The sequence below is a fragment of the Sphaerodactylus townsendi genome, linkage group LG02 (assembly GCF_021028975.2).
Source record: "Sphaerodactylus townsendi isolate TG3544 linkage group LG02, MPM_Stown_v2.3, whole genome shotgun sequence".
Classification (NCBI taxonomy): Eukaryota; Metazoa; Chordata; class Lepidosauria; order Squamata; family Sphaerodactylidae; genus Sphaerodactylus; species Sphaerodactylus townsendi.
This window is the reverse complement of record NC_059426.1, coordinates 5,065,117-5,083,790: the sequence shown is the minus strand read 5'-3', so window position 1 is coordinate 5,083,790 and position 18,674 is coordinate 5,065,117. Positions and strand designations below refer to the sequence as shown.

Genomic DNA, 18,674 nt, shown 5'->3' with positions numbered 1-18,674 from the left:
TTTCTCTCCTGCAGGAGACTCAAAGGGGCTGACAATCTCCTTGCCCTTCCCCCCTCATAACAAACACCCTGTGAGGTAGGTGGGGCTGAGAGAGCTCCGAGAAGCTGTGACTAGCCCAAGGTCACCCAGCTGGCGTGTGTGGGAGTGCATAAGCTAATCTGAATTCCCCAGATAAGCCTCCACAGCTCAGGCGGCAGAGCTGGGAATCAAACCCGGTTCCTCCAGATTAGATACACGAGCTCTTAACCTCCTACGCCACTGCTGGTTTCACAGGTAATTGACACTGAGACAACGTATATGATAAAGCTTGGGATAATTTTGTCCCATTAATTTATTAGTGGACAGCCAGCGCGGTGTAGTGGTTAAGCGCAGTGAACTCTAATCTAAAGAGCTGGGTCTGATTTCCCACTCTTCCACATGAGTAACAGAACTAGGAGAACTAGGGTTGTTTCTGCACGGATGGATAACAGCGGCCCAGAGATGCTAAAAACACTGTCCCTGGGGTGGCGTTCGCATGGCAGGTGCTGCTGCAACGCAGCAGCGCCATGCTCGCAATGCCCAAGCGGTGTGAAGACGCCATTCCCCCCACCAACACCTTCCCCAAACAGCTTTCCTTCGTCTCTTGGCTTCCGGTGCATTGGAGAGGCCAGGGGACACTGTAAGGTTGCAGTTCAACCTTGGAAAAGTTCCCGCTGGAGGTTCTGGCGGAAAAGCCCGGGAAGGGGAATTTCACTGTCTTGGTTATCTTGCTTTGGCTCGCTTGCCTGTGTGAAACTGTCTGTGTGAGATTCTGTGTGAGAACCTGACTTGTTTATCTTCTTTTGGCGGGAGCTTGTTTGATGCCCTGTATAAGTGGCTGCTTGAGATTTGGGGGTCAGTTCTCGCATTGCCTGTGCCAGCTCAGAATGCCAGCTCAATAAAGAACTTAACACGGTTGCTTTTGACTGGACTTTACTGGTTCGTTACAGACACACACCCCTGGCCTGCAACTCCAGAGCCGTCGCTCAGGTCAGGGAGTGTGTCCCCTGGCTTCTGCGACACGCTGGAAGCCAGGAGACGAAGGTAAGGTGTTCGGGGACGGTGCAACCTGTGTGAAGGCTCTGCTGTCGCCTGGACCCCTACCAGGACCGTCCATGCGAACGGTCCCCGGGGGGGTGCACTGACATCGTTTATGCCGATGCACCCCCGCTCGGCGCCCGTGCGGAAAAGGTCTGAGTTTGCTTCCCTGCTCCTCCACAAGGAGCCTGAGGGGGTGAGTCACAGTTCTCTCAGAACTCTCTGAGCCCACTCAGGCACGCAGTGGCAAACCACCTCCAGACATCTTTGGCCTTGAAAACCCTACGGAGTCGCTCAAAGTTGGCTGTGACTTGGCAGCACTTTCCACCACCAATTTATAAGCGTGATGCTCCAAAATGCAGATTTAAGTAAGGCAGGCAACCAGAGTAGAGTTTTAGTTGGGCACTGCCTGGTTTCATAAAAACTGCCCTGTCACCAAGCCTTCATTAATCCAATGGGAGGAGACGGGGATTATAGGAAAGACAATGGAAGAAGAAGAAGAAGAGGAGGAGGAGGAGGAGGAGGAGGAGGAGGAGGAGTTTGGATTTATATCCCCCCTTTCTCTCCTGCAGGAGACTCAAAGGGGCTTACAATCTCCTTGCCCCTCCCCCCTCATAACAAACACCCTGTGAGGTAGGTGGGGCTGAGAGAGCTCTGAGAAGCTGTGACTAGCCCAAGGTCACCCAGCTGGCGTGTGTGGGAGTGCACAGGCTGATCTGAATTCCCCAGATAAGCCTCCACAGCTCAGGCGGCAGAGCTGGGAATCAAACCTGGTTCCTCCAGATTAGATACACGAGCTCTTAACCTCCTACACCGATGTTGGAAAATACAAGTCATTAACTACAACTTACTTCAAAATTTTATCTAAAAAAGTAATGCATTTGTCCATGCAACCATAAGGAAGACAATTGAAGAAATGGAATAGTTGCTGATTTACTTCATTGCTCATTATAGAAAAACAACACGATGTTTTCATGCAAGCGCCTTACTTTGACGGATGTTTCCGGAAGGTAATGTGGGTTCCTCAGCTTGGTTGTGATATAAAAGCGAAAGTCAGGAGCGTACTCAATGGTGGAATCCCCCAGGCGGATGCAGATACTACCGGCCTGCTTGAACGTCTGTTTCAGCAGAAGGGGCTCGAGGATAGGATCCAGTTCTTCACCCACATTTTCCAGCAGCACTTCGGTACAATAAAGAACAAAGTTTCTTAAACCATGAAGCCCAGACTTATGATTTGCAGGGAAAAGGAAACAAATACAGAGCAAAACTAGTCTTTGAGAAATATCACCAGACAGGCAATCATTTAAAAACAAAATGGAAAACAGTCTTGGACCCTCACTTGGCTGAAGATCAGCAAAAGAAATATTTTTATAACCGCACCAGCTGCATCTCTGCACATATATTTTAAAGAAAACCACAATAAAATCTTATACCAGTGATATTTTAGCACTCAAGAGAATAAAAAGGTCCTCCTACAGGACAAGACAAGACAAGCAAAAGTTGGGGGATCTTTGGGCAACCTCACCAAATATGTATTAAATCATCATCCAGTGATTTTACACGTATTCTGTGGGGTTGCCCAAAGATCACAGATATAATTAAAATAATTAAACAAATCAAAAGCATAGCAGAATGTGTGATCCCATTAACAGTGGAAGCATTAAAAATCCAGCACGGAAGTTGAATAAGCAGAGAATATGTTTCTGAATGCAGATTCCAAATGGTAGAAAATTAATATTTAAAGAGGACTCTATGCTGGCTTTCCTAGCATGGAGCATAATGTGTAATTCTGTTCCATGTCTGCTCAGTGCTCAGGAGCAAATAAAGTTGATGCACTTAGTGACCATGTCCTCTGTAGCTGGGGTTTCCAGCTGGGAAATTCCTGGCAATTTTTTTTTTTTTGGGGGGGGGGGGAAGCCTGAGAAGTGAGGATTTGGGGAGGGGGTAGGACCTCAATGGGGATATAATCAGTGGTGGGATCCAAAAATGTTAGTAACAGGTTCCCATGGTGGTGGGATTTAAACTGTGGCGTAGCGCCAATGGGGCTGGGTGGGGCACGATGGGGCGTGGCTGGGTATTCTGGGGGCGGGGCTGTAGCAAGGACGCAGCCACTGTGCCGGTCCTTGGGCAGGAAACGAATGCACACAGGCACAGGCTGCCACGCACGCCGGTGCACCTCCTGCTAGACTGCTTCAAGTTCTGCGCGCTACTGCTGAGAGGAGGGGCGTAACTAAGGCAAAATCACCAATTAGTAACCCCCTCTCGGCACTCACAAATAATTAGTAACCTACTCTCGGGAACCTGTGAGAACCTGCTGGATCCCACCTCTGGATATAATGCCAGAGAGTCCACCCTCTAAAGCAGCCATTTTTTCCAGATAAATTCAATTCACTCTTGAGATATCTCTGTGGGCCTCCTCCTAAGTTCCCGGCGCATTCTCCTCACTGGAGATTTATCCCAGGATAAGTCCCCGGGCCGACGGTGGGCTCTCTCTAGCGAACCTCCCCACTGCCAAAACCCAAACCCCAGTTCAATCCCGGCTCTGTCGTTCCTCCCCCCCCCTTATCCCACGTTCCCTCAGAACCTGGTTGCTTGTGCGACTTTTTTGAAGAACACAGTGGCGTATCTAGGCAAACTGGAGCCCTGGGCAAAACTTGAGTTTGATGCCCCGCCCCATGGAAGGCCACCCTCTCCCACCACAACCAAACAATGATTTTTTCCACCAGGTCACATTATAGAACAGTGATGGCGAACCTATGGCACGGGTGCCAGAGATGGCACTCAGAGCCCTTTCTGTGGGCACACATGCACAGAGTTCATCATGTGGGGGGGATGGAAAATCACCCCCCCACACACATATATCTAGGCTAGCCTGGGCACGATCCTTTACCTGGGAGTAAGCTCGGTTGCTGGCAATGGGGCTTGCTTCTCAGTAAACCCTCCTAGGGTCGTGATTCACCCATTCGAAGCGTTGCATGGTTGCTTCACCAAGCTTACTCCCAAGTAACGCATGCCTCGGAGCCAACCATTTTTTCTAAACTAAAACCTCAGTATTCAGGTTAGATTGCCATGTTGGCACTTTGCAATAAATAAGTGGGTTTTGCGTTGCCATTTGGGCACTCGGTCTCAAAAAGGTTCGCCATCACTGTTATAGAACATGCCCCAACTCACAAATCTGAACACAGGGATGGTTCATGCCACACAGTGGAAATAATTTTTTTGACATTTTCAAAATGCTTTCAAAGTGTTTTGTTACTGCTGAGAAAAAGCATATTAAAATAAAATAAAAGGACACCAAAAGGAACTTCCGAATGGCTTTCATTTGTTTTCCCAAATGACACTAACCCTAACCCTGTGATCCATGGACAGGGAGGTGTGCTGGGGATGGGGGGAGGCTGGCAGAAGGATGCTCCAGCCTCAGAGCTTTTTTTTTAAAGCCAAGAGAGGGATCCTCTCTCAGCTTAAAAAAAAAGCACCAAGGAGGAGGCTGGAGCGCCCCTCTCTCTCTCTGATAACCAGCCACAAGGCAGCAGCACCAAGAGGGTCAGGGTGGGTTGGACTGAAGGAGAGGCCGCAGCATTTGGGACTCTTTAGTTTGGAGAGGAGATGGCTGAGGGGGGATATGATCGAAGTCTATAAAATTATGCATGGGGTAGAAAATGTTGACAGAGAGAAATTTTTCTCTCTTTCTCACAATACTAGAACCAGGGGGCATTCACTGAAAATGCTGGGGGGAAGAATCAGGACTAATAAAAGGAAACACTTCTTCACGCAACGTGTGATTGGTGTTTGGAAGATGCTGCCACAGGAGGTGGTGATGGCCACTAACCTGGATAGCTTTAAAAGGGGCTTGGACAGATTTATGGAGGAGAAGTTGATCTATGGCTACCAATCTTGATCCTCCTTAATCTGAGATTGCAAATGCCTTAGCAGACCAGGTGCTCAGGAGCAGCAGCAGCAGAAGGCCATTGCTTTCACCTCCTGCATGTGAGCTCCCAAAGGCACCTGGTGGGCCACTGCGAGTAGCAGAGAGCTGGACTAGATGGACTCTGGTCTGATCCAGCTGGCTTGTTCTTATGAAAACAAGAAGACTGTTGGATCTACTGGTTCCAAGGGACAAGGGTCAATGCTCTGCATGCACCTAGTGGGCGTGTTTGTACTGCAAGCTGTTCTGGGAGACTCATGAAGGTCCAACATTTTAACAGTACAAAATCAATGTGTAACTGTTAAATGTTCACTTAATCAGAAGCAGATAAACACACTCCGATACTATCACTCAGAATCAGACAAAATTTTGATTTCAATACTAGTGTCTCAACACAGTCCACTCTTTTCTTGATGACATTTCTGAACGCTGGTTAACCTTAAAAGGCCAAAATATGGGGTATAAATACTTCCACGAATAACAACCCCAGGCAAAAACACCACCTTCACCACAAGGAAGGGGTGCCGTCTTTCCAAGCGTGTCTGTCACCCTTCATATCCCTCTTAAGATCAGCATATGTTAAAGTTAACTGTAGACTTTCCTTCTTTTTATCACTTTCCTAGAGCAGCAGGTCCACAATGATGCTTACTGAACTGATGCAAAATCACCTTCTAAAGGTGTTTTGGAAGTGAGGCCAAGAAGAAGAGTTTGGATTTATATCCCCCCTTTCTCTCCTGCAGGAGACTCAAAGGGGCTGACAATCTCCTTGCCCTTCCCCCCTCACAACAAACACCCTGTGAGGTAGGTGGGGCTGAGAGAGCTCTAAGAAGCTGTGACTAGCCCAAGGTCACCCAGCTGGCGTGTGTGGGAGTGTACAGGCTAATCTGAATTCCCCAGAGAAGCCTCCACAGCTCAGGCGGCAGAGCTGGGAATCAAACCCGGTTCCTCCAGATTAGATACACGAGCTGTTAACCTCCTATGCCACTGCTGCTCCCAAGGGCACTTCCTCACATGCAGAATAATGCATTTTCAAGCCACTTTCAATGCACTTTGCAGCTGGATTTTAGGGTCCCTAGTTTAAACAACATTGAAAGTGATGCCATTTTGGGGTGGACTCTCCCCCACCCTGAAACAGCATCACTTTCAATGTTTAAACTGGGGACCTCAGATTCTCCCTTTAAATCCATGCCGAAGGGGTGGATTTAATAATAATAATAATCTTTATTAGGCCTTGAGAGAATAAAAGAGAGAAAGAAAACAAGCATTGGCAGGAAGGGGGGATTTAAAAGGAGAATCTGGGGAAATTTAGGGGGTGCCTGCTGTCAGGGGTGCAATTATTAAGATAGCAGCACCAACATTTCAGAGTATCTTTGTGAGAACCTACTGATGATACCACTCAGGTGACGTTTGATTCAGGGGGTCCAAAGTTATGGACCCTCAAAGGTGTAGCCCCCATCTCCTATTAACTCCCATTGGAAACAATGGGGAATGGGGGCACTCCCTTTGGGAGTCCATAACTTTGGACTCCCCAAACCAAACATCACCAAACCTGGGTGATAACATCAGGAGAGTTTCCAGAAAAATCCCTGAAATTTTGATGCTGCTAGCCTAAAAACTGCACCCCCTGCAGGCCAAAAACCGAAAAAACACTGAAAATACAAAAAAACCCACAAACGAACCTGCATTTTTAGTGCCCGCCACAAGGGGGCTTCCTGGGCAACTGCCCACCTTGCCCATAGGCAGGAACGCCACTGGCCAGAGCACGTTGCCAATCCAGATTCGTGGGAAGATTTGGGCGTCTGATTTGCTTTTCAATATCTCGCCGTGCACAGTGACGCAAATGCTTCCAGCCAATCAGTGTGGCGGCCAATGCGCGATGCGCGCAAAGGTTTTTGTTTGTTTGTTTCGTTTTCGTTTCACTCGGTTTCTTATGTTCTTCTGATTCGGTCTCATGCTTAACCGCTCTGACGAGGAAACAAGAGAACGGGAACGCTCAGGAACAAGACTTTTGGTTTAGTTTTTTAAAATGTGGCGCTAAAGAAACTCCACGGTAATCGTGCTCGCGAGAGACGATAACCAATTAGAAGACAGGGGGTGCCGCATTCACGTTAGGCCTTGACATTATGACATGATGACATTATGGTGTGATGAGAAGTTCCCGCCCCAACATGGCACGACAGCCAATCAGGAGAGTCCTGGCAAGCCGATCACGCCGCAGTGGGGATGGTTGCATTGCTGGAATCTGAGGCAAGCCCAGATGTCTTCAATTGAAACATGGCACAGTGAGGACGATGAAACCGCGATTAAAAGGTGTAGTTTACTTTGAAACTTGGATCAATCTACATTTAATTTTCAGTGGGAAATCGGCCTTAGTGGCTAGCAACCGTTTCTCTAGCACAGCTATCGGTCATTTCCCCCCTGACCACAGCCCCCTTTAGACTTTTCAATGAAGGAAAATAACTAGCCCTACATAAACTTTTTTATTTCACTCGCTGTTTCTTATTAAACAGACCAATGCAGACCAACAGCCGCAAAAAGAGGGTTGTATCAATCCTTACGATCCTACCCTGTTTCCCCAAATATAAGACATCCCCAGAAAATAAGACGTAGTAGAGGTTTCGCTGAAGTGTGAAATATAAGGCATCCCCCGAAAGTAAGACATAGCAAAGTTTTTGTTTGGAAGCATGCCCGTCGAACAGAATACCAGAGCATGCAGCTGTGGAGCAGAAAAATAAGACATCCCCTGAAAATAAGACATAGCGCATCTTTGGGAGCAAAAATTAATATAAGACACTGTCTTATTTTCGGGGAAACATGGTATGAGGCATTGAATATGAAGTCTGCTGAAAGTATCAGACCACGCAAGATGGCCATTTTGAAGATAAACACACCCTAGGCAGGAACTGGGAATTAGATATCATGAGCTTTATAGCTCGATGATATTTCAGTTGTGACAACTGGAATCTGACGACCTACGACGAATCTGATAAAGCTGGTAGCTCATATATTCCCTGAGCTAACTCCAAGTTAATCTTGCCCTTGGGCTTGTTTGCAGACATTTCAGTGTCTGGCCGCTTACCGGGTGTGCCGAACTGTACACAGTTTTCTAGTGTTCTCACATATTCGGAATCGTTGAGCTTGATGACGTGCAAGCTGTTTGCTTTTTCCATATTCTTCACCCACTTGTTTGCTTGCCCCTGCGGATCAATCATGAGTGGCCACCTTCTTGCATTCCTGGAGAGAAAGAAAGAAGGAACGCATGTCAGGGTTCATATAGGGTCTCTCAACAATGTTCCTGGATGCAAAAATTTTCAATAAAACAATCATCATGAATAAGTACTGGTGGGCCACTGCGAGGAGCAGAGTGCTGGACTAGATAGACTCTGGTCTGATCCAGCTGGCTTGTTCTTATGTTCTTATGTTCTAGGTTGCTGATGTCCACATTAGGACTGCAGCAGCCTAGCAAAATGGCAATGCAAAATGCACTGCAGCTATTGGCCAAATTGAAAAGTTCCAGGGAGCTCTCCTTTAAAATGCCTCTCCCCATGTTGGGGAAAGAACTACGAATATATGGGTCAGGTCAGTGGTCCACCTGTGACTCCAAGGCCACTGCAAAAGGTTTTTCCTAGTCTGACTACCCAAGACTAAATGGAAATGCAAGGCCTTAATGCTAGAATTAACAAAATGTAAAGCAAATAGGGCAAACTCTTCTTTAAAAAAATATGAATAGTAACCTATTGTGTCCTTTCTAAATCTTTATGAAACAAGTGAAACAAAACCACATCTGTCTGAAGTATCTTCCACTTACGAGATAATGATGCCATTGTCAATGGAAAAGGAGTCAGAAGGCAGCCCGGCAATGTTCCAGGCTCTGATTTTCACCGGTTCTCCTAAAGTGCTTGTTAGAGAAAAGTCATCTGAGCAAGGGATGCCTCTCGCTTTGCAGGTCAATACCCAATCATGTGCTTGGTTCTGAAAGGGAAAAAGGCCAAGGCCCAGTCATTCATACCAAGGATCACTGCTAGATTTGCATGACATACAATGTCCATTTCATTGCACCAGTGAAGCGTTGGAGTGCAACACCAAAGCCTCGAAAGACCCTCTACACCAGTGGTGGCGAATCTATGGCACGGGTGCCAGTGGTGGCACTCAGAGCCCTCTCTGTGGGCATGCGCACCCAGAGTTCATCATGCGTAGGGGGCAGAAAATCATACCCCCACACACAGAGACATCTAGGCTGGCCTGGGCACGATCCTTTACCTGGGAGTAAACTCGGTTGTTGACAATGGGGCTTGCTTCTGAGTAAACCCTCCTAGGGTCATGATACATCCATTCGAAGTGTTGCACAGTTGCTTCACCAAGCTTACTTCTGGGTAATGCGCACCTTGGAGCCAACCGCGTTTCCTAAACTAAAACCTCAGTATTCAGGTTGAATTGCCGTGTTGGCACTTTGCAGTCAATAAGTGGGTTTTGGGTGGCAGTTTGGGCACTCGGTCTCAAAAAGGTTCGCCATCACTGCTCTACACCCTTGGGGTTACTGCGCAAATCTCTATCCCTCATAAGGTTCCTTTTTCATTTCAGGGATCCCCAGCCTTTTGGAGACTATGGGCACATTTGGAATTTTGAGAGCGGTGGGGTGGGCCATCCCCAAAATGGAATGTGCAGACAAAACAGGAAGTGCTAACAGGAAGTGAAGACAAATCCAAAACGGCTTCTGCAGAAGGCAGAGCCAAGCAGAATACCTCCCCCCCACACACCACCTGAGAAGAAAGCAACCACACAGTGACAATAGAAAGCCCACATGCTTATCAGTCCTCCTGATCTTCCAGTGGAAAACTCTTTTGTCAAAATGAGGGCAGCGAGTAACAAGCCCTGCTTTATAATGGCCGCACACACTTTCTGCAAAGCTCAGCCAGTACCAAGGGAAGTACTGGTGGGCACCCATGAGCACCATGTTAAGACACCCTGGTTTGTTCCATATAGCCTAAATAAGACATCCTGGGGATGCTAAACAAGGCACCCTGGGAAGGGACTCTGCACAGCTTTCTTCCCAAGACGTCCTCAGGACACAGTATTTCAGCTCAAGGCATCATTTTCTGAAAACACTTCGAAGTGCACCTTTTCCCCTGAAGGCGCCTGCAAGACACCCCATGCTTGGCTGTGCGGAATGCAGAGCTCAGGAGGCGTCTTTCTTTTTCCTGCCCAACCATTTCACTCTCTGGTCAGTTTCACCCTCTGCTGGGGTAACCCCCATGCTCAGAATGGGTTGACCCAGAAAGGGGTGGAGACCCAAAGCAGGAGAAGGCTGCAGAGCTCATGTAGTTTGGAGGAGACAAGGCTACCAGACTCGGACCTTGATTTCTATAAGCCCTTAACACCTTGTTAAGGTAACTGCAATGTTGTTGGGAACTACTGGGAAGGTAGTTGTTTATTTTTGCTATGTTGTAAATGTTGGAGTTTATTGTTTCAGGGTTTCTTTTTGTGGTTGTAACGGGTGAGAGTTCTCCTGGAAACCTTCATCATGTTGAATCCTGTTCATCAAGCCCTTGGAGTCTTCAGGAGCCAACCCACTTGCAAGGAAGAATTGGACTTGGCAGTATCAGTAGACTGTAAATATAAGGACTTGAAAATGCAACCTGAACAGGACCTTGAAATGTGATGTTAAATGTTGATGTTATATGTTATATGTTAAGAAAGTAAACCATTTTGTTTTTAAAACTCATTCCAAGTTCTGCCCCACAGAACCCACAAGCTGAGGTTACACTTGCACCCAACATTTTGTGTGCTGATGAAGGGATTCTCTCTGCCCCCATCGGCTGAAGGTTGCCCCAGGGGGTTTGCTCTGCAGCCTCCGATCCTGGGCATCTTTTCAGCCCGAAAAGCACATAGATGCACTCAGCTCTTCCTGCCAGTTTCAGCAATATATAGTTTTCCTTTTGGGAGCGGGGGGACGAGCTGCATTTGAAGATACACAGACATGGAATCTCTTATGCATGTCTATGTATTTTTGAATACAGCTCCTCCCCCTCAAAGGAAAACTATATATCAGCAGGAAGAACTGCTGATGGCTGCAGGGTGAAGGAGGAGGAGTTGGTGGGCGGAGCCTGCAACCAAACCAGCAGTTACCTCTTTTTAAGATGTCCCCCAGACATCTTATTGTAAGGCTGCTGTCTAACCTTGGAGAGTTCTCGTCTGCCAAGGTTGGCGCGCAGCCCAGATTTGGGGAGTGCTCTCAATATCTGCAATTCCTAGCTGTGGTATTTTCTTGCCTGTCTGTGTGAAACTGTCTTGATGTAGTTTTCGGATGGGAACTGCAGGTGCTTATCTAACTTCGGCGGGAACTGGGAGGTGAGCCCGTAAAAGCGGCTGCTCTTGCATTGGGAGGCCAGTTCCCGCATTGCATGTGTTTGACTTAGAATGCCAGATCAATAAAGAACTACAACGTTACTTTTGGCCTGGACTTTGCAAGTTCCTTACACTTATTTTGGGTGCGCAGAGTGAAAAGAAGCGGTCGCTTCTTTTTTAGACATCCCACAAACGTCTCTCTTTTTTTGCGCTGCGTGGAACCTGTTCTACACCAACGGTCAAGAGCAGCAAAATGGATTCTCAATATGGAGACTCAATGAATTGCTTGACTCCGTTGGGATAGCGGTCGAAATTCCTGTTCCTCCTATGTTTTAGTTATATCAGGGGTCTGCAACCTGCGACTCTCCAGGTGTTCTTGGACTACAATTCCCATCAGCCCCTGCCAGAATGGCCAATTATAATAAATCATTCCAACAACATTTGTACAAAGTTATTTTTTCAATTATTTTTCATATAAATATTAACACAATAATACCAATACCCTATTCTAATAACCTATTGATGACATAAATAGTGCAGTAGACTGCACAATTATACCAATACCCTATTCTAATAACCTATTGATGAAAGTAATAAAGTACAATACTTTAACTTAAAGTGCCAGTGTCAATAAAACAAATCAATGTACAATTTTCATCATGTCATTTGTAAAGTGTATATTCAAAAGTCCATATGAGACTTCAAATTGATGAGTTCCAAGAAATTTTTACATTTCCATTTTTTATGTGGTTCCCAAATGGAACTCCACAGATTCTCATCACATATATTATAGAACAAATGTTCATAAGTCCATATGGGACTGTACAACATTGATTTGTTTTATTGACACTGGCACTTTATGTAAATGTATTGTACTTTATTATTTATGTAAATGTATTGTACTTTATTACTTTCATCAATAGGTTATTAGAATACGGTTAGTATTGGTATAATTGTGTTAATATTTGTATGAAAAATAATAACTTTGTACAAATGTTGTTGGAATGATTTATTACAATTGTCATATACACATAAGTCCAAGTTAGTGTGCCAATTTGGTTTGTTCATTCCTGTCATAATATACTTGGCACGCTACCCTGTTTCCCCAAATATAAGACATCCCCTGAAAATAAGACATAGTAGAGGTTTTGCTGAAGTGTGAAATATAAGGCATCCCTTGAAAGTAAGACATAGCAAAGTTTTTGTTTGGAAGCATGCCCGACAAACAGAACATAGAAAAATAAGACATCCCCTGAAAATAAGACATAGCGCATCTTTGGGAGCAAAAATTAATATAAGACACTGTCTTATATTCGGGGAAACACGGTAGTTTCAATCTTGTTTGCTGGAATGGCCAATTGACCAAGAAGGATATTGTACAAGTAGTGTTCTGCTTACACGGTATGTTGGAAGGAGGGAGTGGCTATGGAATGTCTTTGTCTTTCAGAGAAAGGATCCTGCAGATGTGAACACTCAGGAGAGCATTTTCATAAAGGGATTACAACTACGGAAAAATGGAATGGCTCTGGAGGTCGCTTGTAGGAGGGAAGAGGACTGCAGTCTACTGCACTATTTACATTATTGCTTTTACTGCATTGTCATCTACCTTTGCAACCCATTTTCTGTATGTTACGCTTTCATTTGCATTTGCACTGTTTTCCAGTAATGCAATAGAACTGGTGAAAAGAGCTGTATGGCCACCCAATAGGGCTTTCAAGGTAAAAAACATTCAGAGGTGGAACTACTACCCACAACCGGCTTCTATCAGGTGGCTGCTGTTGAACAGTGGCAAGCAGCCAGGCTTAGAGAAGTCACACAAGGGTCAAGTCACCCAGTGGTTGCTGTTAGGCCTGGCTCTGGGGAGTCTTCCCTCAAAGGGGCCAAACACACCTGGAAAGGACCTTATCTCTTCCTCATGCCGTTTACTCAGAGATGCTGTGGTTTCCTAGCAACCGCTGCTGAGGAATCAGATTCTTAATACTGCAGGTGATCCATTTATCATTTTAGGCTTTTAATGCCCCAATGCCTTTTTCACAGTTCAGATTTTTCAGTAAACTTGAGGCATATATAAGGAAAATATATACGCACAGATCTCTGAAGCAAAGTTCTTCTTTAGAAGTACCCGATAGCCTGTTTTTAAATATCTAATAACCAGTCTTTTTTCATGTAGATGTCACGCTTTCCTTAACTAGGCTTAAAATGGATTGGAATTGAACATAGAAGACCTCCCCACACCCATATTCTGTGTAAACATACAATTGTGAACCTCCACATTTTACGAGAGGTATTTGTAGAGACAATCTCAATACTTTCGGTGCGGCAAATTTAAACATGAACTGATCATTAATCCCCAGAGTATAAACTAAATTAGACACAATTTGAAATGTTGGACTTTGGAACCAATTTAGACACAGCAAATGAAACTGCAAGGAATTTTAATGTCCCCTGGAAATTAAATCCAATTAAATATTTCTGGATTTATCTCCCAGGCAACTTTGAAACACTTTAAGGACAATAGTCTGCCACTTAGTAGTAAAATAAGCAGGACGGGGATAAATCAAAGCAATTTTGATGCGATACAATGTCAGCTAAAAAGAGACATGAATTTACACAAATTTTATTTGTGTCCTACAAGTTATAATCCTCTACCAGTCCCAAATCATTTGTTAAAGAGTTGACAAAAGTTAATTTGAAAAGTTTTGCTAAGATGGGAAATGAAAGAAAAATCATGACTGTAGCACATAGGGCATTGAAACTTAAAGAACTTGTATTGATTCGTTGGCCCCTTTATCAGGTTTATTTCTCCTCTGCTCAATAACCTCCCTAGTTAACTGGACTTTACAAGCTAAGATCCTTCTCATAGATAAAAAGCCACAGGTTTCACTACTGCACCTTGCTACGTTAAGGTTTAAGTGAAATAGAGTTCCAGAATAACGGGGGTTATGTTTTGTAAGATGTTTATGTCATTTTTAATCTCATATTTGTAATGTTATGAGTAAATTGTTGCTGGCCATTGACCATAATAATAACAATTTATTTGATTTTACTTGATTTATTTGATTTTACTTGATTTTTTAATCATTTTATCACCGCCCTGAGCCCTCTGGGGGCGGTATATAAGTTTAACCAATAAATAAATAAATAAAACCACTATTTCCCATCAAGACATTTTTAGCCCAGTTCTCACTGGTAAACTGAGGAATCTCAGTTTACCAGTGAGGAGGCTGATGGGGAACAAGAAGATTATTGCCCACTAGCCGCTTCTGCCCCCAAGTGATAAGTAGGAAGGGGCAATGCCAATGGCGAATGACACAGGCCGGTACGCAGGAAAGCATTTCCCAAACACTCCTGCGGGGAAAGTGGATTATGTTTAGATCCCCCAAACGCCATTCCCTCATTCCTTACTTGTCTGTAGCTGGACGTGAAAGCTCCCAAGTAGGCTACAATGCCTGACGAAATGAGGATATCGCCTGTCAGATTGACATACTGTTTCCCCAGCTCCAAAGCAGTCTGGCTCCAGCGAGTTTTCTCACCTCCAAGGCCGCCAAGTAATTTCTCCGCTCGGTCCAGTTTTTTGCTGCACAAGTCGACCTTAAAATCAAAACATAACATTTAAGGCAAAGCCATCGCATCTACCTCGACCGCAAACAATTATACGTTTTGCTTGCAACACTTCGGAGGGATAATACACACGCATCGATTTTGCCGGATGATATTATTATTATTTTTCAATAAAAGGAATGGCCTTTGGATTGGATGCTACTGTATCGCCTGAAGGAAAAGAAAAAAAGGAGGAAATGTGTGTGACAATTATGGCTGAAGAAGGCAAGGTCTGCTTCGTTTCGGTTTTCCTCTTCTTCAAATAAATTACTGCTCTCTGTCTGCAGTGTGGAATTGATAATGGATTTATACGCAATGTTGAAAATAAGAGCATCCAAATGAACAATACGTAACTTATGAGAGAATGATGCTGACGTACGAAGGTTGTTTTCGCGTGAATAACCTGCCAAATATACACTGCCTTTTTTTATAAAGCGGTCCTTCAAAGTTGTTTCCTGATGTCCGGGATGATGAAAATCTTGCAAAAGCTGGCAGCTCCCGTTGGAATCAGAAAAACTGCCGGCTGTGAACTGATTTTAAAAATGTTTTTCTTTTTAAACTGAAGATGAAGAAAGACAATCTGGGAAGGGTCTGTGTGCAACTCTCTAATTACGCTCCATCTCTCCGCTCCCAACTTTCCCAAGTGAAGCAGAAATAATACAAGCATCGGAGTGTTGTGGGGTTTCTGGGCTGTATGGTCATGTTCCAGTAGCATTTTTTCCTGATGTTTCGCCTGCATCTGAGAATCAGAAGATGCCAGCCACAGATGCAGGCGAAACGTCAGGAGAAAATGCTACTGGAACATGACCATACAGCCTGGAAACCCCACAACACTCCAGTGATTCCGGCCATGAAAGCCTTCGACAATACAATACAGGCATAGGTAAAGAAGATTTCCTTTGATTGGATTAAACCCACAACATATGGGGGCAACAACTGGGGCAAAAGATCAAGGGACATCCCCCCCTCCCCGAGAGTCCGCTGCTCCTGAGCTTTATTCAGAAGTGTCCCCTTCAAAAATTTCAAAATGTCTGCATCCACACACTGATGAGTGTTGTGCTATCATTTCATAACAGTGCATATTTTGCAACTGGATTTCCACATGTGGCAAGACAAGGCCATTGCAAACGATTGTTATGCACAATGATAGTGCTCTATCTAACAGTGTTAGGATGCAGTTGCCTTTCCATCGGCTTTGTGTGTCTGGCTGACCTTGCAACAGCGATTTGGTCTGCAGAAGTACGATTTTTATCATTCAACAAAAATAAATATACAGATGTTATGAACTACCAGATTGTAAATATGTGTTCTCAAGGTCGGTGTTTTCCAGACTAAGTTGCTAGGAATCGTGTCCTGCCTTGGCTGTTTTTCCAGGGACTCTTTTGTAAGAAGACCAGAAGTAAGTCAGAAGTCACTCTGTCTGACGTGACTGGATTTTTCTTGCAACGGCCAGCCACTGGAGACCTCTGGAGGTTTTTTTTTTCATTTTCATTTCACATTTAATTTATATCCCGCCCTCCCCCAAAAGGCTCAGGTTGCTCCAACGCACATTCTCAGTTAAAGGGTAGCAACGAGAAGACATTACAGGTTGGATCACTGCCCTGCAGTAATTGACAGTGCCCTGTAAAATGCCCCAGAATCCTCCGCAGTGCTATTTGAAAAAGTCTGGATTGAGCAGCCCTGAGGGGCCCAATGTCTTGCAAGGCAGGCAGGTGCATGGGCAGGCTGGCAGGCTGGCAAGAATGGCATCCCCCTTCAGGTTGCACCAGGGCATATGCCCTGGATCGTCCCAGGCTAGATATGCCACTGGGTCCAATTTAAACAATGTCTCAAGAATTCATGAAATTGCGTATGTCATGTCACACAACTAGAATTTATTTTAGGAATTGCATTTTGGATCCAACTTTTGCTTCAAGGAATACACATAGTTATACCATTCAATCCTTTAAAAGACTCCTATGAGTTATTTTAGGCACAGAGACAGAGATTGTCTGCCGATCATGGCCAAATGGACTCTATTGTTGAGTGGAGATTTCAACCCAATTCTCCTTCTGTTTTGCTTGTTCCATTGCACTGGCTTTAGTAGCACAAAGACTGAAAGGCCCCCGCCATTCTTGGAATCTACACTATGAGAAAGCAACGGGGAGCTATTTTTCATGGTCAAACACTGGAAAACTCAAGAGCTATAAGATGGGATCTTTCTAAAACCACAGAATGGAAGTCGCTCAAATGGCCTCCTCCACAATGTTTGCCCAAGCTGATATTTTTCACAGCTTTTGTAACTTCTGAACCAGCTCTTTGTAGCAGTCTGTTCCATACCTGGTTCTCTAGGTCAGCTTTTTCTTGCTTCTTCGATTCTAGCGTCTTTTCAAGTTTAGCTAGCTTGTCCTGGACTTCCTTCAGGGCTGCTTGTTTCTTTCTCAAACCATCCATCGCAATTTTAAGCTCCCCTTCGGCTGCATTGAGCTTTATTTTCTTAGGGGCAACAATTTTTGCCACTCTAAAAAAAAGCAGAAACACAAGTTAAATATGTTGTCTACATGGTCCACATACAGAAGCAAGGGCTGCCATCCTCCAGGTGGGGCCAGATAATCTTTGGAGTAAAGAAATTAAATTTACTGAATGTCAAAAGTTAAGCAAAAATTGTTATAAAACTTTTTTTTAGATTGTACAATACCCAAAGCTAAAACCAAAAATGATTATAATGGAAAATGTTAGAATTGTCAAAATTCAGATACAACCTTTAAGGCCTGGGACCCTCGTACCTTCGGGATCGCATTACCCCATATGTCCCGGTTTGACCTCTGCGTTCAGCAGAGGCCAATTTACTGGAGATCCCTGGCCCCTCAATGACGCAGCTGGCCTCCACTTGGGCCAGGGCCTTTACGGTCCTGGCGCCGGCCTGGTGGAACACTCTACCACCATCTGTCCGGGCCCTGCGGGACCTTGGAGAGTTCCGCAGGGCCTGTAAGACCGAGTTGTTCCACCGGGCCTTTGGAGAGACCAGCCGCTGAGGTGCCCTGCCCCCCCCCTCTGCTTTACAGGGGTCCCCAACATCATCGGGACCCATTATTCTTTTCTGGGAGGGTTGTATATAGGTTCCGTGGGACATTGTTTTAGAATGTAACTGTTTTAAATTGTATGTATATTTTTATATATGATATTTTATATTGTTCACCACCCTGAGCCCTTCGGGGATAGGGCCGTATATTAAATCCAATGAATGAATGAATGAATGAATGAATGAATGAATGAATGAATGAATATGTGGTGGCCATGTCAAAAAGCAAGGAAATACTGAATTAAGATTCATGATGAGATGCAAAAGTCAAAATTTGCATTAGATCTTAAAAGTATGTTGTTAAATGTTTTGCCAATTAATGTACCAAAAGCATAGAATGATTTGTTTAAGTATATGGTGACTGCGGCCTCCAGATCTTATAGAATAGATCAGTGATGGCGAACCTTTTTGAGACCGAGTGCGCAAACTGCAACCCAAAACCCACTTATTTATCGCAAAGTGCCAACACAGCAATTTAACCTGAATACTGAGGTTTTAGTTTAGAAAAAAACGGTTGGCTCCGAGGCGTGTGTTACTCTGGAGTAAGCTTGGTGGTAGTCGGTGGCTTTGCTTTGCCGCAACCGTGCATCTCTTCCAATGGGTGAATCACAACCCTAGGAGGGTTTACTCAGAAGCAAGCCCCATTGCCAGCAACCGAGCTTACTCCCAGGTAAAGGATTGGCTTTT

General features: G+C 44.9%; 1 protein-coding gene across 1 annotated transcript in view; it reads right to left on the bottom strand.

Moving 5' to 3' along the window:
• Positions 1–17,333, bottom strand: part of LOC125425873 (dynein axonemal heavy chain 7-like) — a 59,457-nt gene extending 42,124 nt beyond the window's left edge. The window contains exons 1-5 of the mRNA XM_048483604.1: positions 17,246–17,333; positions 14,732–14,917; positions 8,790–8,953; positions 8,061–8,215; positions 2,046–2,236 (exon numbers count right to left, since the gene is read on the bottom strand). Coding sequence (XP_048339561.1) covers positions 2,046–2,236; positions 8,061–8,193 — 324 coding nt within the window. The 5' untranslated portion in view covers positions 8,194–8,215; positions 8,790–8,953; positions 14,732–14,917; positions 17,246–17,333. The remainder of the gene's footprint in view (positions 1–2,045; positions 2,237–8,060; positions 8,216–8,789; positions 8,954–14,731; positions 14,918–17,245) is intronic.
• Positions 17,334–18,674: the final 1,341 nt, after the last annotated feature.